We start from the raw sequence: 27136 nt of genomic DNA on the forward strand, positions 1-27136 counted from the left end.
CCCGTACCCCCTGCAGATCACCGTGCCATGTTAAGGACATATCCTGTATAGAAACTACAAAGATAAAGACTACAATTATTTTCGTGTAATATGGATTTCATGAATGGTCCCCATACTCCTATGGGGGTAAATTGTCGTTACAAACTACATATTTTGAAACACAATACGATCCCTTTTTTCATACTGTTAACCGACTATAAGTGGTCATAACATGATAGGGAACTGTATCCGGTTCCCTAGGGCTGATTGCTGTAAATAAAAATCTAAGCAATATAATGTTGACTTGAGTTTATTTCTATTCTAGGTACATATGGTCCCGGCGGAAGTGACTTCAGCGCCGGTCTTGGTCCTGTATCCGTTCCTAACACTGCTGGCGTCGTGTCATGGGTATAGCCAGACAGTGGCATCATGCCGGTGGCACAGTGTTTTCATTTTGATGCGACATGTATGGCAGCCTGTTCATTTGTGGAGGAATAAAGTCAATTGTAACTTGTTTCTGCTCAATACCCATTTCTTGCGTCGCCACAGTTAAACTTCCTTTCACCGAACGCATACTGTCTATATTTATTTAAAAGCGACAAAAAAATGCAAATATCATAAGAAATCTCAACTAAAAGCAGAATATGAAATGACACCAAAGGCTGGAACTGGAATATTGCCCGACTCACTGAAGGAACATTGGAGGAAACACGCTGACCGTATCGCCCGGATTGGCGGGCTTCCGTTGTACATTTATGCGCAAATCGCATCATACCACAGCAAGTGTTATGTCAACCCTGGTAGTTTACAAAAAATGAATAATATTCTCGTATAAAAGTAAAAAGTAGCAGATATGAACCGTTATGAGTGACACTTCACACAGCTATCATCCTCGGTTATCCAGTGTATAATATCTTCATTCTTTACACTATATACCCTGGAACCAATCGTCACCATACCTTCGTTTTGCAAATTTCAGCAGCCATAGTCTTAGAACATCATGCAATACTTATGGTAAATAGCTTTTGACGTTGTTATACGTATCCAACATGCAAACATGATCAATCACAGGATACATGTTGACCTCAGGTACAATGGAAAAGTTTTGATCGTAGCCTGTCAGATTCATTAAAGCATTGTAAAGTATTCACGTACATAAGGTGGGAGAAACATAATAATTGACAGATTTGATAGCTTGTTCAATGCATTGATCGTTTCAATTTGTTATTACTTACTACTATTATTACCTTCTTAGTGCACAGTGGCCTTTTAGTATAACCCTCAACAGACGTTGTTGTCATAATAGATTCCAAACGTATTACAGAAAGGCGGCTTCAAAAGAAGGGGAACGATCTTGGGATGTAAAAATCATATTGCTTTTGTCTTATTTCATTATTGAGTGAGTGAGTTGGGTTTAACGCCGCTTTTAACAGTATTCCAGTTATATCACGGTGTGTCAGCTTAGTGTGGGAGGAAAGCCCGAAGTGATGCAGGTCTCACGTTTACCACTTCGGTGAAACCCACGAGCACGGGTATGGTGCTGACAAACCTAGAAACATAATCGGGGCGAACCGGGATTCGAACCTACAATCATAGGTTTCTGGCGTGCCCAAGGGACGCAATTCTGCACAGCGAATCGCGGCGCCTTAGACGACTGGGCCACGCGTGCCCCCTATTTAATTATTTGTGTTCTTGTTGATTGATAGAAAGCATATAAGGCAAGACAAACATAACAATTACATGTTATAATTCAAGTACATGTTCATGATTGTATTAGTTATTTGTATAATATTATGTTGGTCCACATGTGAAGGGTCTTTTGGCTTGACGAAATTGGCAGTCCTAGCAAGCTTGATTCAAGCACCATTTTGTTCGTCTCCTTGAACAAATTATATTTTGTATATATGTCTAATAGTTAATTAAAAAATATATTTTTGAAATTAGGAGCAATTTGTTAAATTGGCAGCCACAGCAAGCTTAATATATTTGTTTGTCAGCTTAACATTTATGATGCATGTCCTGATCAACCTAATAGTAACGATGACCACTACACACTGACAATGTGTGATTTTTATAACATGTCCATCATTACAACGTCTGGGCCTATACTGAGGTAAACTCAACACTACAGTGCATAGCCCCTTTAAGGAGCATAGTTTCGCTGTTCCTAGAAATCAAGCGATTTCTTCCTGCCGCAAAAGCTATTTGCTTTCTCGCTTCCTGAGCCGTATCTTATACGCGGGTGGATAGAGGACAACCCCCTGCTCAAAGGTGCGTGAGTCTGCGGGGGGCAAGGGGCATGACTTGTCCTCAAGTATGTCGAAGTTTTGCAGAATGTTGGCCGCACAGAGGAAGACGCGAAGACGACCCATACCTTCACCAGGGCATATGCGCTTCCCAAGGCCGAAGGCGACCACTCTGCAATAACAATAATATAATGGTCAGATCACGTTGTAGGTACATGAGTTATGGTCAACTGTGATGACTTATTTGTGCTTATTTATGGTTGGTTGTGTAGCATAGTGGGAAAACCGCTCGTCAGAAAGCCATGGGTTCATTGCCCACATCAATACAATCTTTAGGCCCATTTCCGGTTTCACTGGCCTCAATACATATTGAGTGAGTGAGTTGGGTTTAACGCCACTTTTAACACTATTCCAGTTATATCGCGGCGTGTCAGCTTAATGTGGGAGGAAAGCCCGAAGTGATGCAGGTCTTAGACGTTTACCATTTCGGTGAAACCCACGAGCACGGGTATGGTGCTGACAAACCTAGAAACATAATCGGGACGAACCGGGATTCGAACCCACAATCATAGGATTCTGGCGTGCCTAAGGGACGCAACTCTGCACAGCGAATCGCGGCGCCTTAGACGACTGGGCCACCCGTGCCCCACAATACATATTGAATTCTACTGAAAGCACCATGATTGTTAAATACACTGTTAGTTTATAGCTACAGGGTTGATGATGTTGAGAAAAAAAGCATCAATTATATTTTCCTGAATTTTCAAATACAATCAAAATCACTATGAAAATACAGATTCCTCGATACACTTTCAGTATACAGGTTAGCTGTTGCCAATATTTGTTCGATGCTTCTAATGTATATTGGAAAATATGTTCAGAAGGCTGAGAAATGAAAAAATAATCACATGCACAAAATCTGATTCATTTTCAAATTTCATTTTCAAATATAGAATATAAAGAAGATGGACATAATAATGAAGCGATGCTCTATGTTCAGTGAATGGCGACGATGTTTTAATATGACTTATTCGTGTCCATGACAGATATAAATTAACCAAAGGAACAGAGTAGGCTGGAAATGCTTTTCTTGCTAAGGTGTGAATTTATTAAAATCAATATAATTATTTGTTCTACAAAATAATGGAGAAAATAGCAAACACTGTACTGATAACTGCATGCCCAAACAATGTGTGGTTATATGATTAAGCTCCTTCTTTCAGAGTATGAAAATGTATGCGTTGACGCAGTGACCGAAATTTGTTTCTGCTTCAAACTCCCAGGCCCTGCATAATGCTAAATGATCGAACCTTCAGTTTAGTTCAGCTATATGGCGGTCTTGGTTGATTAGATATAATCGTATTACAATATAGTTTGTGTATCGATATTCCTGATGTCAAGCACTGGATTGTCTGGTCCCGATTATTTACGGATCGCAGACGTACTGCTGGAATATTGCTGAGTGTGGCGTTAAACAACCAATCAACTTCCATTAACCACTGTTTCTTACCGGCGACGTTTTTCATCGTTATTGGGAAGCAGTTCGCCGCTACGGTCAAGGAATCTTTCAGGAATGTAGTCGAATGGTCGTTCCCAGAAGTCTTCGTCGTGATGTATTGACCACATGCTGAATAACACCTGAAGATACAGGAGACAAAAAACGTTATATGTATCAGTTTATTTTATAGTTTCATATTCTTGAGTGTTGCTGAGTATTTGTTTCCCGTAGATTTAAGAATTGACCTTCACTTGTATTGAGTTTATTGGAGATTGGAGTATGAACCTTCATAGAGTGAGGGCCAAACTGTATGAACTTCGGAGCTTGTTTTTAAATAGTTTTTAAAGTATATCTAACTTCGGTTTACGATGATAGGATTCTGGCATGCATAAGGGACGCAACTCCGCAACCTATATACCGGACAACCTATTTACCTTGTCCACAATCTGGTCAGCTGCTATAGTTACGTACATAAGTACATCACTGATATGTCCAAACAGCTTTAATACTAAAGTAATAGAGAGCTGATTATATGTACTGACGGTGCCAATATACAAGTCGAACAGCAATGTGGAATGATCTACATGTACCAACAACGCAGTTACAGTCAAAAACGAGTCAATTAATCGAGACTGTTTTTACTGGGTGAGTATGGTTTTACGCCGCTTTAAGCAATTTTCTAGCAATATCACGGCGGGGACACCAAAAATGGGCTTCACACATTGTACCCATGAGGGGAATCGAACCCGGGTCTTCGGTGTGACGAGCGAACGCTTTAATCACTAGGCTTCCCCACCACCCCTTTTCTGGCGTTGAGGTTATAGGTGAGGTGAAATGGGGTTTAACGTCGCGTCCAAGATTATTGCACTTAAAAAGCGACGTGCATGCACGTGTATGTACGTGTGTGTGTGTGGCTGCTTGTACTAGTCCGGACTGATGCCGATTTATAGTGCTAGCCCACTGAGATACCATGCTGCATTTTAACATGAATATCCCACTCAGACACCGTATACTGACTCCGAGCCGACCAGTCCTTGTTTTAGCCCCTTAATGCCGAGCGCCAGACAGGGTAACAACAAGTACCATCTTTTAACGTCTTTTGGTATGACGCGGCCGGGTATCGAACCCCGGACCTTCCGCTCTCCGGGCGGACGCTCTACCTCTAGACCACGGAGGCGGTCGTATAGTTCATGTGTCAGTATTGCTACTTACTGTTGTGTTTTTGGGTATGTGGTAGCCATGGAAGTCAACATCCCGATTTGCAACGTGGGGAAAGGGGAGAGGTAAAGGGCTGTGCACCCTGTAAAACTCTAACAGAGCGGCGCTGGTGTAAGGCAGGCGAACCTTGTCGTCGCCCGTGACCATGGTGCCAAGGGGAACAACTCTGCCCATTTCGGCTTGAATTTTCTCCTGCACGTTTCGATGTTTGGCTAAATACAACAATGCGCTTAACAGCGTCTGTCGTGTTGTTTCCGCAGCTGAAACACAAAGTGTATCAATGAGTTTGTGAAGAATTATCTTTGTACTGCATTTTAGTTGTTGATGTGTTTAAGGAGGAGGGGGCATAGTGATGCAGGAGGAACATGTTTAACGTTTAGTTGAAACTCCCCTGCCCGCGTAGGTGCTGAAAGATCAAGGACCATAATCGGAGCGGATCTTGCAATGGGTAGCGGATCCTGCGTTGTTAAGGGACGCAATTCTGCAAAGTGAATACTAACGCTTATTGCGATATATAATGCCATACTTGTGTTTTACCTGACACACCATGTCATTATTTAAACCAAGTTATGAAACAAGTTTTATTTATATAGGTTTTGACACATTAATTAGTAAGTCTGCGTTGGATGCATGCCTATACCAGACATTAAGAATCAAAGCGGAGAACGACACTATATAACGTTTTATTGATAAAATAAAGCGAACCGTGCATCTAAAGAAACACTTTTTAATCCTTTGTCGGTTTTATCATTTTATCGATTGAAGTCAAATGCGACATTCGGAGATAAAATATAGGAGATAAATCGGGGATTTTGTAACAGTTCGTTGAATCCGTTTGTTCGCTCTATCCGTGTTCGTTATATCCGTTTTCTTTGTTTGTTGTTTTACGCCGCACTCAGCAATATTCCAGCTATATGACGGCGCTTTGTGAATAATGCAGTCTGGAACAGACAATCCGGCGATTGACATCATGAGCATCGATCCACGCAGTTGGGATTCAGTGATATGCATCAACCAAGTCAGCGAGCCTGACCACCCGATCCCGTTAGTCGCCCCCTACGACAAGCATAGTCGCTTTTTACGGCAAGCATGGGTTTCTGAAGACCTGTTCTACATATCATATCCGTGCTCTACTGTATAGCCACACGTATTGTTATGTATAGCAATGCGTTACAACCTGCGGCAAGGATATCCATGAGCAGTCCTCTGATGTCGTCCTCAGTCAACTTGTTCCCTTCGACCTCCATGTCGCCTGACAACAGCTGCCCCACCGTGCTTTCCCCATCAATGTCTCCATTCTGTAAAGGACATAACGGTTATTTTCATTAAGACTTGTAGGTGTCGCTCAGTATTCCTTGCCCGGATATTTTACTCAAAACCAAAAGTCCTGTCCGCAATCAAAATTATGAACAGTTATTGCTTATAGTATCTGAGTTAGGTTTTGCGCCACTATTAGCAATATTCCAGCTATATGACGGCAGGGGACACCAGAAATTAGTTTCACACATTTTACCCCTTTGGGGAATTGAGCCCTGGCCTTTGGTGTGACAACGAACGTTTTAGCCACTAGACTACCCAACCGCCATGTTTTTATCTAAAAACAAAGATAATTTGCAACATATGCAAATAACATTTTTAAGGGCGCTTAATAAACATATCTTTCAGATAGGACATGCCACTTACCGAATATTCTTTGCGGAACAGTTCGATGATTTCATCGATTTCCACCATAAACTCTCTGTAACACCGACCGGCTTTGTTGGGGAAGTATCGCAAAAAGGGAAATAACTCCATCAGAGTGCTGTTGCCTGGATTGGCCAGATAGCTGAGATGATGCTCTATACTACACACCAGCTTCAGCAGCTTATCATTCGCCTCTCGTCGCCTCCCGGTCAGCTGTGGGAAATGAATCACTTGCATGTACACACCATATGTACAATTAATTCAGGTAAAACGGTCATTAGTTAAACTGACAGTGGTAACACAATTATAATGCGAGTGAATTCACGTCTCAATGAAAGCCCTCATATTCAAAGGACGAGGTCGTAAAATGTAGGATAAGGGCCCCTTTGCCCAATTTGACATGATACACTGTGAAAAACAAAAACTGTATTTTTTATAAGAACATTATTGGACATATTGAACTGTCTGAGAATTAGCCCTTTTGAACTTATGACATTATACATAAATATGATTATGAATAAAAAAGTCTGATTGCTTGAAATTTAAAACAAAACATATTTGAGCAATGTTTTAAGCAAGAGCCGTATGACGCTCTTTGAAATATTCGTAGAATATGCATGGTCGAAGGTATTTCAAAAGTTGTGTAATGGACACAAATATTTGGAAAGTTGAAATCATTTTTCGTGCCATACAGTCTTGTGGGTAATACTCTGTCACTCTGAATCATTATACAAACAGGACGCAAATTAGGTGGTTTCACTTGTACTGTCAGGTGGGAAAATATGTAGAACAGAACTGGCTATTTGACCACTATCTAACGATGTCAAATCATCGATACACCTGAAGCTTATTAAGTTTAACTTCCCGTGTTTTTATTTTACCAATCCAGAGGAAACTTTAGTTGTAGATTGGAGAAGAGTTTGAACTTTCCTCTCAACATTACTGTGGTGAGAGGGTGAGGCGTGTGTCATTCTTCAGTAACTTGGACACATTGAAATGAATGTTTACTTAAAGGGTTGAACAGTACCCCAATAAAGGCATGTCAAGGTAGAAAGTCAATCAAAGTCATTACATGAATCATTTATGCCAGAGGTTATATATAACTGGCCCGGAACTTTCGATTACTCGAAATAATGAGTGAGTGAGTGAGTTGGGTTTAACGCCGCTTTTAACAGTATTCCAGCTATATCACGGCGTGTCAGCTTAATGTGGGAGGAAAGCCCGCAGTGATGCAGGTCTCAGACGTTTACCACTTGGATGAAACCCACGAGCACAGGTATGGTGCTGACAAACCTAGAAACATAATCGGGGCGAACCGGGATTCGAACCCACAATCATAGGTTTCTGGCGTGCCTAAGGGACGCAACTCTGCACAGCGAATCACGGCGCCTTAGACGACTGGGCCACCCGTGCCCCCTCGAGAAAATATTGTTACAAATGTCGATAATTCGATAACAGATGATACTTTCTTCTCCGTAGATTATAATATCATATGCGTAGATGAAAGTATCTTCTACGTAGGTGTGAGTATCATCTACGCAGATGTACGTATTATCTACATAGATATTTTTAGAATGTGGCACTGATACGTTTCCATAAAGAAGTGTTGCAAGTCTACGTTTAAACCGAAGTGCACGAGTGTGGTGCTGACAAGCCTAGAAACATAATCAGGGCAAATTTAGGATTCGAATCTGTGATCATAGGTTTCTGGCACGTCAAAGGGACGAAGCTCTGCACGAGGGTTTATTTTGGATTCGGGTGGTTCATCACGATGCCCCGACTGACAATGGTGTGGTCGCCCGATCATGTGGAGTGGGTGAGTGAGTGAGTCAGTTGTGTTTAACGTCGCTTTTAACAGTATACCAGTTATATCGCGGCGTGTCAGCTTAATGTTGGTTGAAAGCACGAAGTGATGCAGGTGTCAGAAGTTTACCACTTTGGTGAAACCCACGAGCACGGGTATGGTACTGACAAACCAAGAAACATAATCGGGGCGAACCGGGATTCGTTGGGGTGCAACTATTCAAGAATCATAATCAGGGGGTTCTGGAATTTGAGTGAGTATGGTTGTATGCCGCTTTTAGCAATATTCCAGCAACAACATCACGACTGGAAACGGGTCTTCGGCGTGACGAGCGAACGCTTTAAGCACTAGGCAACCCCATCGCCCCTGGAAAAAAACTGATTATTGCGAAATCGAGAGGACATCGTCACGCGTGTTTTCTGTGACTCAGCGATACAGGGGTCACACAATTTGACAAGGGACATAGTTTGAATATGTTAGGAGATACTCGTATGAACATTATCTGATTAGACACGAAACGTTCGGGTCTCGTCCCTGACACGTTGGTCTGTTATCTGTACAAGGTACGTTTATTACCATAGGGTAAGAAATAACCCAGTCCCCAAAAATCATCGTATGTGCACTGGTACAAATATCACTTCACACGCGCCAGTGTATTGTTTACGTCATCAGGACGGCATTGTTGACGTCATTCAAATCATATTGTGTTGTAAGATCGAAATGACGTCACCCTAGAAACCATGAAGATTGTTGACGTCATTCTACAATTGTGGTTTTCTAAAGCGCCCGTTAAACTTTCAAAAACTTTGATAAAAAACTTGGTCAAAAACCATTTTGACCAAGTTTTTGATAGCGTAACATGCCGTCAAAAACTTTGACAATTGTTCGACGGGACTTTGATGGACTAGAAACCGACCCTATTTCTCGTCAAACTTGGATCAAAGTTTGATGACGTTGATTTAATATAGCCAATCAGACTGCAAGGAACATTTACCCCTTTTCAACCGGAAGTGCATAGAGTCAAGCCAAAATGAGTCACCTTTTTTGGACGGACGAGATGTTGGAAGAATTAATTGTTTGTTTCAACAACGAGCAGCCATTCTCGGGACCAAATATGCCTTTGCCTACTCCGACGCCGCCTTCTCAACATGGCAATACAATCGACAACAGCGAACAATTCTTCGTCAGTAGCATCCAACTTGGCAAGATAATTCCAACCCAAACTTTGACGGCCTGTCAAAAACTTTCTTGCGTGTGAACATTTACCAAGTTTTTTATCAAAGTTTTTGATAGTGTAACGGGGTCTCAAACGAATCTAGATATAATGGGTTATAAAGAATTTATTACACTCTCATGTTTGTCACACTGATTTTACGATACTCGTGTAAGAATTCACGGAGTACCCTCGATCTCGTTTGGGAAATACAACAATTTTGAAGAAGTCGTAATATTGCTTATATATGTCTAAAACCCAACTCGCTCACTCACTCACTCACTCACTCACCCAGCCAGTCACTCACTCTCTCAACCAGTCACTCACTCACTCTATCACAGGTTACAGCCTTTGCCAACAATCCCATAGAAACTGTCAGTTCGACAGGTTATAAGTCATACCAAAGTCATCAGATGGACAAAGGCATGCACTGTTGTGTCAGAAAGGAAAGCCCGGTGTTTGAAAACGCTTACACACAGAAATGCGATCCACCTGTATATAACGCCTTTGAAATCGTTGACAGGATAATTGCATCTACCTTCAAATGTGATTGTCAGGTCTGGAGCTTACGAAGAAGACGCCCAAAAAAACATCACAAGATGTTTTGTTAAAGTGTCTTACACACAAACTTTAGAATGCCAAATGTGGTGTTTATGGTGTGTATGGAACTGATACACACTGAAACATAATTCTGGGCGCCCTGATCAGGCATATAAGAACATTTCTACTAGTTAAATATAACATCGGAATGATGTCTCAAGACGATGAAAGTGAACCATTAACGTGTCTACGTGTAACTGCCCCCCACCCCCTCCCCCACCCCCACCCCCACCCCCACCCCCACCCCTACATGTGTCGACGTAACTGTCTCCCTCCATGTACAAGTGTGTACATAACTATCTCCCCCCCCTTCATGTTTCTACGTAACTGTCTCCCTCCCTGTTCATGTGTGTACGTATCTGTCTCCCTGCCTGTACATGTGTGTACGTGACTGTCTCCCTCCCTGTACATGTGTGTAGGTAACTGTCTCTCCCAGCTGCACATGTGTCTACGTAACTGTCTCCCTCCCTGTACATGTGTCTACGTGACTGTCTCCCTCCATGTACATGTGTGTAGGTAACTGTCTCCCTCCCTGTACATGTGTCTACGTAACTGTCTCCCCCCCCCCCCCGTAAATGTGTCTACGTAACTGTCTTCCTCCCTGTACACGTGTGTACGTGACTGTCTCCCTCCATGTACATGTGTGTACGTGACTGTCTCCCTCCATGTACATGTGTCTACGTAACTGTCTTCCTCCCTGTACATGTATGTACGTGACTGTCTCCCTCCCTGTACATGTGTGTACGTAACTGTCTACCTCCGTGTACATGTGTCTACGTAACTGTCTTCCTCCCTGTACACGTGTGTACTTTACTGTCTCCCTCCATGTACATGTGTGTACGTAACTGTCTTCCTCCCTGTACGCGTGTGTACGTAACTGTCTCCCTCCCTGTACATGTATGTACGTGACTGTCTCCCTCCCTGTACATGTGCGTAGGTAACTGTCTCTGCCCCCTGTACATGTGTGTACGTGACTGTCTCCCTCCCTGTACACGTGTCTACGTAACTGTCTCCCTCCCTGTACATGTGTCTACGTAACTGTCTCCCTCCCTGTACATGTGTGTACGTAACTGCCCCCCCCCCTGTACATGTGTGTACGTGACTGTCTCCCTCCCTGTACATGTGTGTACGTAACTGTCTCCCTCCCTGTACATGTGTGTACGTAACTGCCCCCCCCCCCCCCCCTGTACATGTGTGTACGTAACTGTCTCTCCCTGTACATGTGTGTATGTAACTGTCTCCCTCCCTGTACATGTGTCTACGTGACTGTCTCCCTCCCTGTACATGTGTGTACGTGACTGTCTCCCTCCCTGTACATGCGTGTACGTAACTGTCTCTCCCCCCTGTACATGTGTGTTCGTGACTGTCTCCCTCCCTGTATATGTGTGTACGTAACTGTCTCTCCCTGTACATGTGTGTACGTAACTGTCTCCCTTTCTGTACATGTGTGTACGTAACTGTCTCTCCCTGTACATGTATGTACGTGACTGTCTCCCTCCCTGTACATGTGCGTAGGTAACTGTCTCTGCCCCCTGTACATGTGTGTACGTGACTGTCTCCCTCCCTGTACACGTGTCTACGTAACTGTCTCCCTCCCTGTACATGTGTCTACGTGACTGTCTCCCTCCCTGTACATGTGTGTACGTGACTGTCTCCCTCCCTGTACATGTGTGTAGGTAACTGTCTCTCCCCCTGTACATGTGTGTTCGTGACTGTCTCCCTCCCTGTACATGTGTGTACGTGACTGTCTCCCTCCCTGTACATGTGTGTACGTAACTGTCTCTCCCTGTACATGTGTCTACGTAACTGTCTCTCCCTGCACATGTGTGTTCGTGACTGTCTCCCTCTCTGTACATGTGTGTACGTGACTGTCTTCCTCCCTGTACATGTGTGTAGGTAACTCTGTCTTCCTGTACATGTGTACGTAACTGTCTCCCTCCCTGTACACGTGTGTACGTAACTGTCTCCCTCCCTGTACATGTATGAACGTGACTGTCTCCCTTCCTGTACACGTGTGTACGTGACTGTCTCCCTTCCTGTACATGTGTCTAAGTGACTGTCTCTCTCCCTGTACATGTGTTTACGTGACTGTGTCTCCCGGCAAGTGTGTACATGTTTCTCGCCCTGGGTGCCGTTGTACAAAGCGATCTTTGCGCCAAGGTGATTGTAACTCCCATACCTTAACATAGACTTACGACAGTCATAGCGCTAAGGTTCGCACCCTGTACATTTGTTTACCTACGTATTATTGTGTAGTCCATGTTTCGTATATTTGCATGTTCTTTGTACGTGGGTGTCATTTCGTGTACCCTGTACACGCGTACGTGACCGTCTTGTAAAGGGCTGCACGTGCCGCTCGTCAGCTACGGATTGCGAGTGTGACAGACCATAGACCCTAACGATCTTCGAGCATTCTTTGTACGGCATGTGACTAAAGGCCCGGTTTGACAGTGAATATGTTAAATGTAAGGACAACAACCGAAGCGTTAACTTCGCTTTACCACATGCGTCGCTGGTTTGAGTGCCCAACCCAAAGCAGGTTCAGAGATCAGCTTGACATGGCCCTATGCGCAAAATAGCACACACAAGCAGTTACAACAACGCAGCTCGAGACGAAATCCACGCAGTCTATTTGAACAGTAAACACGCCAGTCTCATGAGAGCAGGTGGAACTCCAACGAATCCCTCTCTGTTGAACAAGTAACACAATCAACTTTCCCATGATCACTGTCAATACGTGAACGAGAATCTCACACTGGGGTCACAGCAACGAGTTGCCCTTGAAAGAACAGTCGAGTCATCGAGAAAACCACTTGTTTTTACATGTTGAATAGCTGTGTTTAAAACGCACCTGCGTGTGAATATCGCGGAATTTGAAGCCCTACAAAATGAGGTATTGATTGTAGTAGTTCGGTATCTTTGAGTTAGTTGGACATGCTGTTTTCCACACAACATATATGGAGTTTAATTAAATCTTTGTTACATGCCTCCTACCTACAAGGGGGGGGGGGGGGCTAAAGTGCCGCGATTCGCTGTGCAGAGTTGCGTCCCTTGGACACGCCAGAAACGTATGATTGTGGGTTCGAATCCTGGTTCACCCCGATTATGTTTCTAAGTTTGTCAGCCACATACTCATGCTCGTGGGTTTCACCGAAGTGGAAAATGTGTGAGGCCTGCATCACTTCGGGCTTTCCTCCCACATTAAGCTGACACGCCGCGATATAACGGGAATACTGTTAAAAGCGGCGTTAAACCAAACTTACTCATCACTCCTACCTACAATGAATGATAAGAGACTGTATACAATAAGATGATAAGTTAGAAAAATACTTCTTCCACATTTGATGCAATTGATAAGACTTTAGCTAATAACATTTACATTTGGACCTCGCATTTACACTTCATTATAGAAAAGGAATGCCCAGGTGGATTGTACATTTGGCTTGGAATGGTGTTTCTAATGTGAATGAAATTATGTACAGTATACTACGTTTATAACGAACACGCTTAAAACGAACTGACCTTTATAACGAACTTTTTAAAAGTTTTTTTTAGTCCAGACCATTTGTGGTATAAATGCTGTATATATGCTTATAACGAACTACGGTTATTACGAACTAAAATGAGCGGTCCCTTCGAGTTCGTTATAAGCGTAGTTTACTGTAGTTCCCTGCTCTGTATCGGGATTGTAGCAAATACCACAACAGTTTGTTGAAGGCATGATGAGAATACTTAAATACAACAGGAATTGTGCGATGACTAATGATATGATGATTATTTATAAGAATAAACAAATTCAAAATTGAATATTCAAATTCTTTCTACCATTTTTTGTGCTCTTTTAACAGGTTTATGTATAATATAGAAAAATGGTTATTTTCGTTCCCCAATCGAGATTTACAAAGGGAATGATAACTGAAGTGAAACTTTCAAAACGCACCCAACGGTACCAAGCTATCGGGGTCAGTCTTGATAGGCTGCCTATCGTGTACACAGAATATTTATCAATATGGACAGCTATATACAGTGAACCTTATTAATCCGGAAGATACTGTTCAGTGAAATTATTCGGATTAACAGATGTCCGGATCAGCGAAACATAGGTTAATTGTTATGTCACTCTTGTTCAGTGTAGGTCACCCCGATTATCCAGTGTATTCATTAAATCTCCATTTTATTATAATAACAAAACTAGACGCATATACCGCCATAGCCTCGTTTTGAGTCCGATCGGTACAGCGCTAAATTAACCATCCAATCAAAGAACTCGCATGAGCGAGAGAGTATCTGTGTCATAGGAGAGAGAGAGAGAGAGAGAGAGAGAGAGAGAGAGAGAGAGAGAGAGAGAGAGTTAGTGACGTCACTTCCGAAACGAACCTATTATGCTAAATGTGTATTTATCGCAATAGAATGGCAATAACACCTAAATAATCGAGGAAGTAGGTGGGTATTCCAAACGGGCATCAGCCGGTACCGGGGCGCGGTACTAATTGGATATAAACTAAAGTAGTTTCAATTAAGTAAACATCATCGTAATTATTATGATATTTCAGCTATGAATAATAACTATTTTTTAAAATTAATTAGTTATATGATCACAGTTACTTTTGGATTATCAACTACCGGACAAAACACAAGTATACAGTTGAACATTCCCACTTCTCTCTGCTGGTTAATGTGCTCTATGAAATTGTGCCCCCTTGTTCCTTGAGATGTGCTGTGCACGTCACCTGTTGTGAAATATACCAATCAAAACAAGTTAAGGATCACACAATTCTTTTATATTATTATAGTCATGACATATGAACTCTAGTAATATAAAATAACCGGGTGATCCTCGACTATTTTTGAGTAGTATACATGTAATCTCGCCTATGATACCCGTCCCAAATTCCCCACCATGGAATCGAACATTTCTGGTTTGTTTCATTTTTAGCGAGCACCAAACATGGATGTACACTTTCCTAAGCCCGACATTTTAGTATTTAAGAGGTGAGGTGAGGTGAAATGGGGTTTAACGTCGCGTCCAAGATTATTGCACTTATATAGCGACGTGCATGTATGTGTGTGTGTTTGTGTGGCTGCTTGTACTAGTCCGGACTGATGCCGATTTATAGTGCCAGCTCACTGAGATACCATGTCGCAGTTTAACATGAATACCCCACTCAGACACAGTATACTGACTCCGAGCCGACCAGTCCCTTAATGTCGAGCGCCAGACAGGGTAACAACAAGTACCATCTTTTAACGTCTTTTGGTATGACGCGGCCGGGGATCGAACCCCGGACCTTCCGCTCTCCGGGCGGACGCTCTACCACTAGACCACGGAGGCGGTCTAGTATATAAGGAATGGAAAAGGGATACTCACAAGTGTCAGCATGGTGTTGGCGATATAAATGTAAATGTCGTGTTTAGGATCAAAAGTATCAGTCCCATGTGCTTGGAATCTTTCTATCAGGTGGTCAACTTCCCGGTAGATAGTATCTTTCGATGTGGACTCTAGAACAAAAAAACATATATTGAATGCGTTGAGTTTAACGTCGTTTTAAACAGTATTTCAATTGTAACACTTTCTGTTATGGATGAAATTGTTCAAACAAAAGTTTACATAGACTATTAGCACAGATATGACACAGAGGTGCGCACTGACCATAATCAGGGCGAATCTGGGATTCGAACTCATGAACTCCGGATCCTGATGCGCAGTGCAAACCTTGAAACAAATCTCATCGAAGTTGCTTTTGACTCACGGAGACCGTTGATCGACCGTGTGTGTGTGTGTGTGTGTGTGTGTGTGGTGTGTGGTGGTGTGTGGTGTGGTGTGGTGTGGTGTGGTGTTGTGTGGTGTGGTGTGGTGTGGTTATGGTGTGGTGTGGTGTGGTGTGGTGTGGTGTGGTGTGGTGTGGTGTGGTGTGTGTGTGTGTCGTGTGGTGTGTGGTGTGGTGGTGTGTGGTGTGGTGGTGTGTGGTGTGGTGTAGTGTGGTGTGGTGTGGTGTGGTGTGGTGTGGTGTGGTGTGGTGTGGTGTGGTGTGGTGTGGTGTGTGTGTGTGTGTGTGTGTGTGTGTGTGTGTGTGTGTGTGTGTGCACAGTGTGTGTGCACAGTGTGGTGGTGTGTGCAGCGTGGTGGTGTGTGTGTGTGGTGTGGTGGTGTGTGTGTGTGGTGTGGTGTGGTGTGGTGTGGTGTGTGTGTGTGTGTGTGTGTGTGTGTGTGTGTGTGTGTGTGTGTGTGTGTGTGTGTGTGTGTGTGTGTGTGTGTGGCTACTTATACTAGGCCGGGCGTTTTTCGCTTTTATAGTGCTAGTTCACTGCGAAACCATCCCACAGTTTAACATGGCGACCCTACTCGAACACATAATCTCCTGCCTCCAGGAACAGTCCTTGTTTTATCTCGTAACAGCTTAGGCCTTACTTGGGCCCAACAAACTTGCGTGCGTGCGTGCGTGCGTGCGCACGTGTGTTGTTGGTGTGTGTGTATGGATGATCCAACAAGTCAAGCATCAAGCACATTTTTTTTTATTCATGAATCTTTATGCTGTATTTATCCTTCCCGTCCCTTCTCAGATCACAGAATATCAGACTATCAAACGATCGTCACCTTACACTATAGATAAAGCTTCAAAATATCACCAGACACATTGTGAGGTCCTCGCACACTCTCTATGATAACTGTGAGACCTGTTAGTATTAATTACATATTCTGATAAGTGTGAGACAGATATGAGATCATTGAAGCATCAGCAGCTGGAGCCTGACATAGATGCGACCTGAGGGGGTGTGCCTTACCATCTAATCATCAGCTGTTTACATACATGCATATCACAAGTCCCGCCCCAAGTTCTCGGTTCCAAACGAGGTGAAGGAGTTCTGTTTTTTCCCACTATTAACAAACATACCGCATTGAACTAATAATGGAGCGCGGGTTGACTTCGACAGTTCGAGATAAAGGGTTCCACAAAACTAGAGTCAAACATAAAATACACATGAATTAAATATGATCTGCAGACAGAAACAAGAAACCAAGAGGAATATGACGGCCCTGATGTCCTTTAAGCATATAACTCAACTCCACTTAAAGCTTGAAAACGCAAAGATGCTTAATTGTGTTGAACGTCGATCTCCTGGAGCAACTTATTATTTTGTATATACATGTTGTTGCTTTACACCGCCCTTAGCAATATTCCAGCTGCAAATTTAACAAAATCAAAATATCAAATCCAACTTTCTACCCATCAATTGATGTAATGTTTACACAAATGTACGGTAAAATGTCCGGTTATTTTCAATCCCCATCAAGATGTACAGCAGTTTTAAAGTAGGTGATTTAGTGAGTTAAAATTTAACGTAGCATCGGCATTATTTCAGCCATATAGCGACGACAGCAGTATTACAAGGCAGTATTATTTGAGATGTGACCTTCATCTTAATACTGTAAACGCATAGAGTCCATATCACCATATGTACAGTAAAGTACGTTTATAACGAACACGCTTATAACGAACTGACGGATATAACGAACTTACTTTTTGGTCCCGACTACCTGCTGTAGTCATGTTGTACAGTTAACTACGATTATAACGATCTCGAAGGAACAACTAGCTTTAGTTTGTTATAACCGTAGTTCGTTATAAGCATATATACAGCATAACTATAGCAAATAGTCGGGACAAAAAAATCCGTTCGTTATATCCGTCAGTTCGTTATAAGCGTGTTCGTTATAAACGTACTTTATTGAATATGTACTTATAACGAACTACGGTTATAACGAACTAAAATTAGTAGATCCTTTGAGTTCGTTATAACCGTAGTTTACTGTAGTATTAATTTTTAATTATCCCTTAAGTTACATAACCACAATTTCCTTTGACCTTGGGGATAACAAGCACTCACCGCTTCCGTGAGCCCGTATGACTTGGTGGAGGACTTTCCGGAACTGGACTACCTTCGGCGTGTAGGGCTGGAAGATTATGTCGCTCGGCAGGACATATTTTCCGGGGAAAATTGGCGGCCTGTCTGCAAACGCGTCCGCCAGAGCTGGAGAAGCGAAAGCTTCTTTCATCATATCATAGGAGTCCACGATAACAATGTTCCGACCAAAAATGTTCAGACGGAATATGCCATTAAACCTTTTTCTGAATTTCTCCACACTGTGGTGAAGGCGCACAATTTCAATCTGGTGAAAGTTGCCAATGATGGGAAGACCGGAAGGTCCTGGGGGTAGGCTGCCTTGGTTCTTGCTTCTCCCGAAGAGGAATTTCAAAGAAGCCACAAGGACGCATGCAGCAACTCCAACGAGGATCACCTCCATGTCAGCTACGTTGGGTCAATACTGGAATCTGCAAAGAGAAAGTCGACCACCATAGTTTTTTGTTTAACAGCAATCCAGCATTGTATATGACGGATACCTATGATTAACGCTGAACCAGACAAATTCAGTGGTTGATGTTTTGAGCAACGATCAGTGTGGACACGATGACACACCTCGTCCCAAGGCTACCCTAACAGCTTACGCCAGCATATAGTTTCTGGGCACAGACAAAGCCAGATTTCGCACAAGAGCATCACAACCATATGCAAACCGCCAAGTACCCTCCAAAAGAAATTTCAGGAAACTTGACCAAAAAAATATATATTTTCCTACCTTAGATAATTTTGTTCACTAAAGTCTATGACACCAGATGATGGAGGAGTGTTTAACGCTGCAAACTGCAGTAAACTGCAGTGACTGTGTTTTGTACATCAACGTAATGTCTTGACAAGTTCCTTTAGCGCGCGATAGCGTTCCTATCTCTAATCAGGAAGTACAAGTATTTACAGTGTGATAGCCTTCAATTCGACCCGGGCTGTAAGGGATATATTGATTACTGAGCATAATTTATGTCTGTGAGATTGTGTGATGGAGTGCCGGATGTTTCACACCTTTAATAGCATTATTCCAGCAATATCTGGTATGGTCAGGTATTTATCAAAACGTATACAAGGTAATATCTTAAAATTACCAAATACCAATCAAACATCATGCAACATATGTGTTATAATGTTAAACGCAGAGCTAACATACTTGCCACGCAGGTTTTCCTCGAAAATGAATACAAAGTGTCATGCAGTTTCTCCTTGACCTCTCGGTAAACCTTAGGTTTACGCTTCACAAATCAAGTTCAAGAAAAAAGCTGTGCATCAGCCTCAGTTACATATCCTGGCTGAAATGTAGGCCTTTGCGACTTTTCACTCAACATAACCTCAGAGTCTGTTTCGAGAATAACAAACGATTATACGGATTAACGGTCCTGAGTGAGCGATATGGTGTTAATCTCGAGCCTCTGTGTGTGTGTGTGTGTGTGTGTGTGTGTGTGTGTGTGTGTGTGTGTGTGTGTGTGTGTGTGTGTGTGTGTGTGTGTGTGTGTGTGTGTGTGTGTGTGTGTGTCTGTGTGTCTGAGTGTGTGTGTGTGTCTGTGTGTGTGTGTGGTGAGGAGGGGGGGCTACACAGCTGGGGTTAAATGGCAGTTCTAGCAAATGTGATTGCAACTTCAAATGTTGAGAATTACATGTGTTAATTACGCAATTAAGCAATTAAATGATAACATCCGCATACACGCAAACACACACACACACACACACACACACAAAACACACACACACACACTACACACAAGCAATGAGGAGGTTTAAACTAAAATCTCGATATAGGCAGCCTGGAGGTCAAACTCCACTCAAACTCCACGCAAACAACATTCCTGACCTGAATAGAGCCTAATATTTTAGCCTACAAGCCACACGACCCACTATAGTTAAACACTCCGTTAGACCCCATCCGTTGTCGAGTGGCAGAGTGTCCGCCCAGAGAGCGGAAGGTCCTGGGTTCGATCCACGCCGCGTCATACCAAAAGACGTTAAAAGATGGTACTTGTTGTTACCCTGCCTGGCGCTCGGCATTAGGGGGCTAAAACAAGGACTGGTCAGCTCGGAGTCAGTATACTGTGTCTGAGTGGGGTATTCATGTTAATAACATACGGCATGGTATCTCAGTGAGCTAGCACTATAAATCGGCATCAGTCCGGACTAGTACAAGCAGCCACACACACACAGACACACAGACACACAGACACACACACACACACACACACACACACACACACACACACACACACACACACACGGGGAGTCAAAAGCAACTTCGATGAGATTTGTTTCAAGGTTTGCACTGCGTATCAGGATCCGGAGTTCATGAGTTCGAATCCCAGATTCGCTCTGATTATGGTCAGTGCGCACCTCTGTGTCATATCTGTGCCAATAGTCTATGTAAACTTTTGTTTGAACAATTTCCTCCATAAAAGAAAGTGTTACAATTGAAATACTGTTAAACGCGACGTTAAACTCATACAAACAAACCACACACACACACACACACACACACACACACACACACACACACACACACACACACACACATACATTTTTGACAGGTACACTACGTCGCAATATAAGTGGAATAATATCTTGGACGAGACGGTAAACCCGATTTCACCTCACTTAAACGCTCCGTTACATACCACTGTAGGACACATACCTTTGCCTGGAAATCAAAAGTAAGTTACATCAAAAGGAGGTAAGGTGTGGCGTACAAGGTAGTCGTTGAACGCGTGAGAATCAGGTGAGATTGCTTTCTGTCAACCGAACAGAAATCAGTCATCCAGTAGCGCGAGGTAACTTACTTTTGAATCGTAGTGTACATATACACAGTGTAGTCACGACGAACACAGCCACAGGGGCCAAATACGTTATAATGTGTCACGCTATCTGATATGCAAACACGGACATAAAAGTATTGTGTGCATGTCAATGTCATTGTGGAATCCTATTAATGTCCCCATTAAAACATGCAATTCCAATTAAAGTCTGCTCGTCCCGTTTATCTCGATAAAGCATATCTTTATTTATAAAATTAAAACACTCAGGATGGACCGTGTCTTGTTTCCACCATGTTCATTTTTATAGTGCTGTTTCCGCATATATGTCTCTCATGGTTTTAAAAAAAGGCCCAGCTTGTATACTGTAGGAGGCGACAAAATGGACCGGATGGTCAAGCTCGGAGACGTCTTTTCATCGTACTGATGGCGGGGGCACGGGTGGCCCAGTCGTCTAAGGCGCCGCGATTCGCTGTGCAGAGTTGTGTCCCTTGGGCACGCCAGAAACCTATGATTGTGGGTTCGAATCCAGGTTCGCCACGATTATGTTTCGAGGTTTGTCAGCACCATACCCGTGCTCGTGGGTTTCACCGAAGTGGTAAACGTCTAAGACCTGCATCACTTCGGGCTTTCCTCCCACATTAAGCTGACACGCCGTGATATAACTGAAATACTGTTAAAAGCGGCGTTAAACCCAACTCACTCACTCACGTACTGATGGCGTGGAAGGGGCCTCTTAACCTTCTGATCAGAGGTCGGACGCCTTGTCCAAATGACCAAAAAGGTTAACCCCGCCTGCAAGCTGACAGGGTAAGGATGTGATCTGTGGGATGACTCCACGCCCTGCTACATACTCCCCCATCAACAGAAGGCACGTCCCGGGCCGCACAGTAGGGAACTGAGGCTTATTTTGCTCAAATCTAATATGAACGTGCTCAGCCCCACGTTGGCCGCCAATGTAACAGCCATAAAATTACCGAGTCCCGTGATGGGATTCGAACCACGGACCACGAACCAAGGTAAGGATGTCATCTGTGGGATGACTCCACGCCCTGCTACAAAGTCTTCGGCGTATAAAAACAAGCAAACATACAACATCTCTCAAAAGGGATGTTAAGCAAAGGGAATGGGTTTATTTCAGTATCTGATTCCGAGTTTGCCTTATAAATTACGCCCAAACACTGACACAGCTTCACATCGTGCCCTATTGAGGATATCAAGTAGACGTCCATTTACTGCATGGGTAATCAAACAGGTACATTCAGTTATGAGTGTCGACACATGACAAATCGTCGAATCTGTTTCTGTTGAAATTTCAAACATGGGATAAAGAAGTTACATTTCCAGAACGCTGACATTTGTTACATTTGTAAGAAAATCATTGAAATGTACATACGTGTGTATAGCTTACCTTTAATACCCGGCTCACGACAGCCTGTCCTCACCTCCAGCACATTGAATGTTGAAGTGGAGATATGAATAATAACGCGTTAGATAGGTAACACTCCTCATAGACCCGGTATTGCTGCTATGCGTGTACGTGTGCGAGTTTGTTGTGATGACAAAAAAAAACAACGCGCACAAGTACATGACCTGTGAAGGACAAACGGAGTACTACAAAAATAGCATTTTAGCGCGATTACAACGAGTCGGGTTTCTGACAGCCTGTTCATTCAGAAATGTAGGCCGCGACGGGAAGACTTTGCGTTTAATCGGACGGTGTGGTATCTCCACAAAGATTGGCTGTATAGCAAAGGACAAGGTATGTCATTATTTTCAAATGGGTTGAGCTGCGGATGTTTTCTTTGAATAACATAGACTCAAACTGGGCAGGTCCCATTCACAACGGCTTTACATTACCGGTAGTGTTAATTCACATTGAACATTTTTTCACATGGAAAGACTCATTGTCATGTTGATGTGAATTATGTTATGTCTACAGCTATTGAAGAAGTAATTTTAATAGTACCTATCGACAGACTGCTATACGCCCCAAACGATTACCAAGGGTCTCAGGGTGGGAATAGCCTCTGCAATTCAACCCATGCTTGTTGCAAGAAGCTAAAAAGTGGATCGGGTGGTCTGTGAATTGGTTGATTGCATGTCATCTTACCCCGACGACGTGGTACGGTGCTCATAATATCTATCACCGGTTTGCCAGGTCCAGACGGCGGAGTGTTAACCGGTTGTACGTACTCTGGCCTGCATACTTCTGGCTTGAATAAACCTATCTCAGCATATTAGTAGCATAGCTGGAAATTAAACGTTCAGGGCAATCGCACCTGATAGGAGGGCACTGTTCCCGAGACGTCTGATTAGCTGTGCAGGGCTACGGTCCTTAGGCGTAACAGAATCCTACGATCGTGGGGTCGAAAACCCTAATAATATTATTATCCTTGGTTTGTCAGCAGAAGAGCATTTCGCCAGGCACCCGCACGGTGTTCCTCTTATGTTACGCATGACACATCGCGATATACAGTGACTGGAAAAGTGAACAAAGTCGCGTTGACCTGTCTGGCTCGCGGTGAAGGTATACGATCACAGTAGGTGGGGTGATATATGGCGATGTATAGACACTCGTGTTGGGACTTATCGCGCAGGCGCTTTAACACGGCTACCCACTGGTTAATTTGACAAATGCCAGGTGTAAAGGAAATCAGTTCACATAAAAAGATCTTAGTGATATCACAATCATCAGAGGTTACTTTACTCTATATTTGTCACTTTATTGCCAAGTATACGGGACCCGACTTTTTATATGAGTTTTTGCCTCAGGTTGCACAAAAATGGGGTTTCCCGCAGCAAAATACAATAGAAGTAGGTTAAACTTGGGTTTAACGTCCCTTCAGTAATCTTATAGATAACCCGCAGCGTGTCCGCTACGTGTGTGGTGGTTGGGTTAGGGAAGGGGGTGGGGGGTGGTGGGGGGGGGGGGGGTGAGGTGAACGTCAAGCAGGCCCTGCGATAGTCACAGTCGTGAAAACCACAGGCTGACAGTGCAAGGATCATGTTCGGTCTGAATTCGAACCCAGGTTCCTCTGATCCAGATGCATCAGACCGTTATGAACACATGCTCTCCACTATAAGAGACTTCATTGATGTCCACCTCCTTATTATGAGATTTATTCTACACAATGTCATCGATAAATTCTCTCTCTAATGTGTGTCACCTCTAAATGCCATTAGGGGCGGTCGGGTAGCCTAGTGGTTAAAGCGTTCGCTCGTCATGCCGAAAACCTGGGTTCGATTCCCGACATGGGTACACTGTGTGAAGCCCATTTATAGTGTCCCCCGTCGTGATATTGCTGGAATATTGCTAAAAGCGGCGTAAAACGATACTCACTCACTCACTCTAAATGTCATTCAAAGACTTGATTCGCAGATTGTCATCTAATCATGTAAGGGGTGGTGAGGTAGCCGAGTGGATAAGGCGTTCGCTCGTCATGTGCGATTCCCCACATGTGTGAAGTTCATTTTGGGGTGCCACTGACTATCATTTACACATTCCGTTTTGCTTGAAATCACGTGTCAATCGTGGGGTTCAGGATTAGGATTGGCTGACAACACCATATGCTGGTTGTCATGGGCGACTGTATTTGTCGGATGGAACTTTTAACGCGTTACACATAAGAGTGAGTTAGGTGTAAAGCCGCTTTTAACAGTATTCCAGTATATCGCGGCGTGTCAGCTTAATGTGGGAGGAAAGACCGACGTGATGTAGGTCTCAGACGTTTACCACTTCGGTGAAACCCACGAGCACGGGTATGGTGCTGACAAACCTCGAAACATAATCGGGGCAAACCGGGATTCGAACCCACAGTTATAGGTTTCTGACCCAAGGGACGCAAATCTGCACAGGGATACACATAAGAGAAATGACGGATTGTGTGCCCTGGTTTAACCTAATCCTCAAGACTTGGAGGGGGACAAACGATATACATTTAATACGGACTAGCTGTGAACATTTAAAAGGAACAAGCTGTGAGAAACCAACCAATCGAATTTTGTAGAATCATTACGATATTGCAATCAAATCCGCCAATACGGTGAAGAGAAATATGTCTTTTAAAATTTTCGCCGGTAATGTAAACATTACTCTTGACTTAGTGGGTGAAGCGTCTACCAGGAGAGCGGAAGGTTGGTGGTTCGATCCCCAGCTGCGTCATGCCACGAGACGTTAAAAGGTGGTCTTTGTTGTTTCCCTTAGCACAAGCACACACACACACACACACACACACACACACACACACACACACACACACACACACACACACACACACACACACACACACACACACACACACACACACACACACACACACACACACACACACACACACACACACGGTCGATCAACGGTCTCGGGGAGTCAAAAGCAACTTCGATGAGATTTGTTTCAAGGTTTGCACTGCGTATCAGGATCCGGAGTTCATGAGTTCGAATCCAAGATTCGCCCTGATTATGGTCAGTGCGCACCTCTGTGTCATATCTGTGCCAATAGTCTATGTAAACTTTTGTTTGAACAATTTCCTCCATAAAAGTAATTGTTACAATTGAAATACTGTTAAACGCGACGTTAAACTCAACGCATACAAACAAACCACACACACACACACACACACACACACACATTTTTTGACAGGTACACTACGGTCAGCGTGAAGACAACTTCTATGTTATTGATTACAAATAAACATGTATGATTTTGCGAATTTTATGAAACTGAAATTAAGGAGATCAATTGGCAGTCCTTGCAAATGTTATTCAAGCCATTCCAAAATTTCTTCTTGTAAGCATTATGATGTATGTATATATATATATCGCTAGCATTAACCTAATCAAACCTCTCACACACACACATATATAGTATATACATGAATGCCCCGCGCCATCCAAGTGCACTAATCTTGAACTCGGCGTTAGACCCAATTTCACCCCACCTTATTGACCTTGCCAGATTCATTGTCACGTATGCAACCAAGAACTAATACTAACTCTAAATCACGCATTTTAGTTGACGGTCAAGTTGACACATTTATAGTCTATATGCTACTCACAGCAATATTCGGGATATGTAAAGGCGATGGTATGGATAATAAATGCCACTGAAAATAGTTTTCATGTTCATCAAAACCGTAGTCAATCATGCTTCTAACGATCAATGATTTCGTTTCATTATTATTAAATATAGACCCAGTCACCCAAGATATTATTGACAGCCTCGGAAACAATAACCGTGGCATTGTGGTTTTCCGAGGTAAAAGCAAGTTACATATTTTTCATATTTATAATTTATTCTGCAACGAAAGTATGATATTCATATTCTCTGGAAAAAGAATTTCACGACTCAGAATGACACTCACGAATTATTGCAAAGTCATATTGCTGACGCCACACGTTGGGGTGTAGGGGGGGCGGATGAGGATGAGCACATCCTGCCCCAGCGGTTGCATCCGCCGCCTTTAAAGGTTGAGGTCACTATGCAGTTGACCTTTGTAAATACTTTACATATACACCAGCTCGTATACTTACCACTGTCGCTGTAAGATCCAAACAACTGAAAAAACTAGTTTGAAATGACACTCTTACCAAGACACCTCAACATGTCAGCCTGTTGTTTGAGCCATACAGCTGGAATATTGCGAACTGTGACATTAAAAAAAACTATATGTATCATCACGGACGTATATGCATCTTTGGTCTCGGTAATGCGCAGCAGTTTGGCTATTTCAGACTCACGGTGAACTGGACGTATCGGTTACCGTATTCTCAGATTCATTAAACGTTTTTCATGATCATCAGCTGGTGTGCTGTCACTGAAAACGAGGGCTACCTATTCGGCCCCGTTATAAACATTTGTCAATGTGTTGTAGGATTTACAACTAACCACATCTCCGATTGGCAAATTCAAATCATAACAATATAAATTATTTTAAAACATATATACCTTTCTTTTCCTTGAACACTCAATTCCAAATCCGTAAATCTTTTAGGATTCCAGATAAAAAACGACAACCATGGTCCACGGTATCCGTAGTCTGACAAGAGCTTGCTCTGCGTTCGATATAAAACGAGCAGCTGTTGCCGTAAAAGTGTGTAAATAGGATGATTCCATTTGTCTGCACGTCTGTTGCCCGTGGTTGTTTAGTTAATGCATCTGTAGCTCGATCATGTTGATCCTGCTAAGCTGGTAATTATTGGAACTTGGTATAT

General features: G+C 43.1%; 2 protein-coding genes across 6 annotated transcripts in view; one reads left to right on the forward strand and one right to left on the reverse strand.

Moving 5' to 3' along the window:
• Positions 1–273: 273 nt before the first annotated feature.
• LOC139452161 (cytochrome P450 2U1-like) lies at positions 274–26950 on the reverse strand. 3 transcript variants are annotated; one of them, XM_071233511.1, is made up of 8 exons: positions 26871–26950; positions 18129–18574; positions 15610–15740; positions 6625–6837; positions 6119–6239; positions 4936–5201; positions 3736–3863; positions 274–2397 (listed from the first exon to the last, which is right to left on the reverse strand). In XM_071233511.1, exons 2-8 carry the CDS (start codon positions 18544–18546, stop codon positions 2181–2183), a joined length of 1494 nt encoding a protein of 497 aa, XP_071089612.1. In that variant the 5' UTR covers positions 18547–18574; positions 26871–26950; the 3' UTR covers positions 274–2180. The 3 variants fall into 3 exon arrangements, with proteins under 3 accessions (XP_071089612.1, XP_071089610.1, XP_071089611.1); XM_071233509.1 differs by lacking the exon at positions 26871–26950 and adding an exon at positions 22335–22602; XM_071233510.1 differs by lacking the exon at positions 26871–26950 and adding an exon at positions 22320–22602.
• LOC139452162 (cytochrome P450 2U1-like) overlaps positions 22589–27136 on the forward strand; it is a 40375-nt gene continuing 35827 nt past the window's right edge. For all 3 annotated transcript variants that reach the window (XM_071233513.1, XM_071233512.1, XM_071233514.1), the window contains exon 1: positions 22589–22685. The gene's annotated coding sequence lies outside the window, so the exon portion shown is untranslated. The remainder of the gene's footprint in view (positions 22686–27136) is intronic.

This window comes from Haliotis cracherodii, unplaced genomic scaffold (genome assembly GCF_022045235.1).
Source record: "Haliotis cracherodii isolate W230 unplaced genomic scaffold, xgHalCrac1.p SCAF_9, whole genome shotgun sequence".
In the NCBI taxonomy this organism is placed as follows: domain Eukaryota; kingdom Metazoa; phylum Mollusca; class Gastropoda; order Lepetellida; family Haliotidae; genus Haliotis; species Haliotis cracherodii.

Excerpts from the sequence above, each read along its gene's own strand:
- LOC139452161 (XM_071233511.1), bottom strand. The coding sequence starts at position 18,546 with ATGGAGGTGATCCTCGTTGGAGTTGCTGCATGCGTCCTTGTGGCTTCT. Across the intron at positions 6,240-6,624 it reads TGTTCCGCAAAGAATATTCG|AATGGAGACATTGATGGGGA; the intron begins GTAAGTGGCATG and ends TGTCCTTTACAG. Across the intron at positions 2,398-3,735 it reads AACGATGAAAAACGTCGCCG|AGTGGTCGCCTTCGGCCTTG; the intron begins GTAAGAAACAGT and ends TTGTTATTGCAG.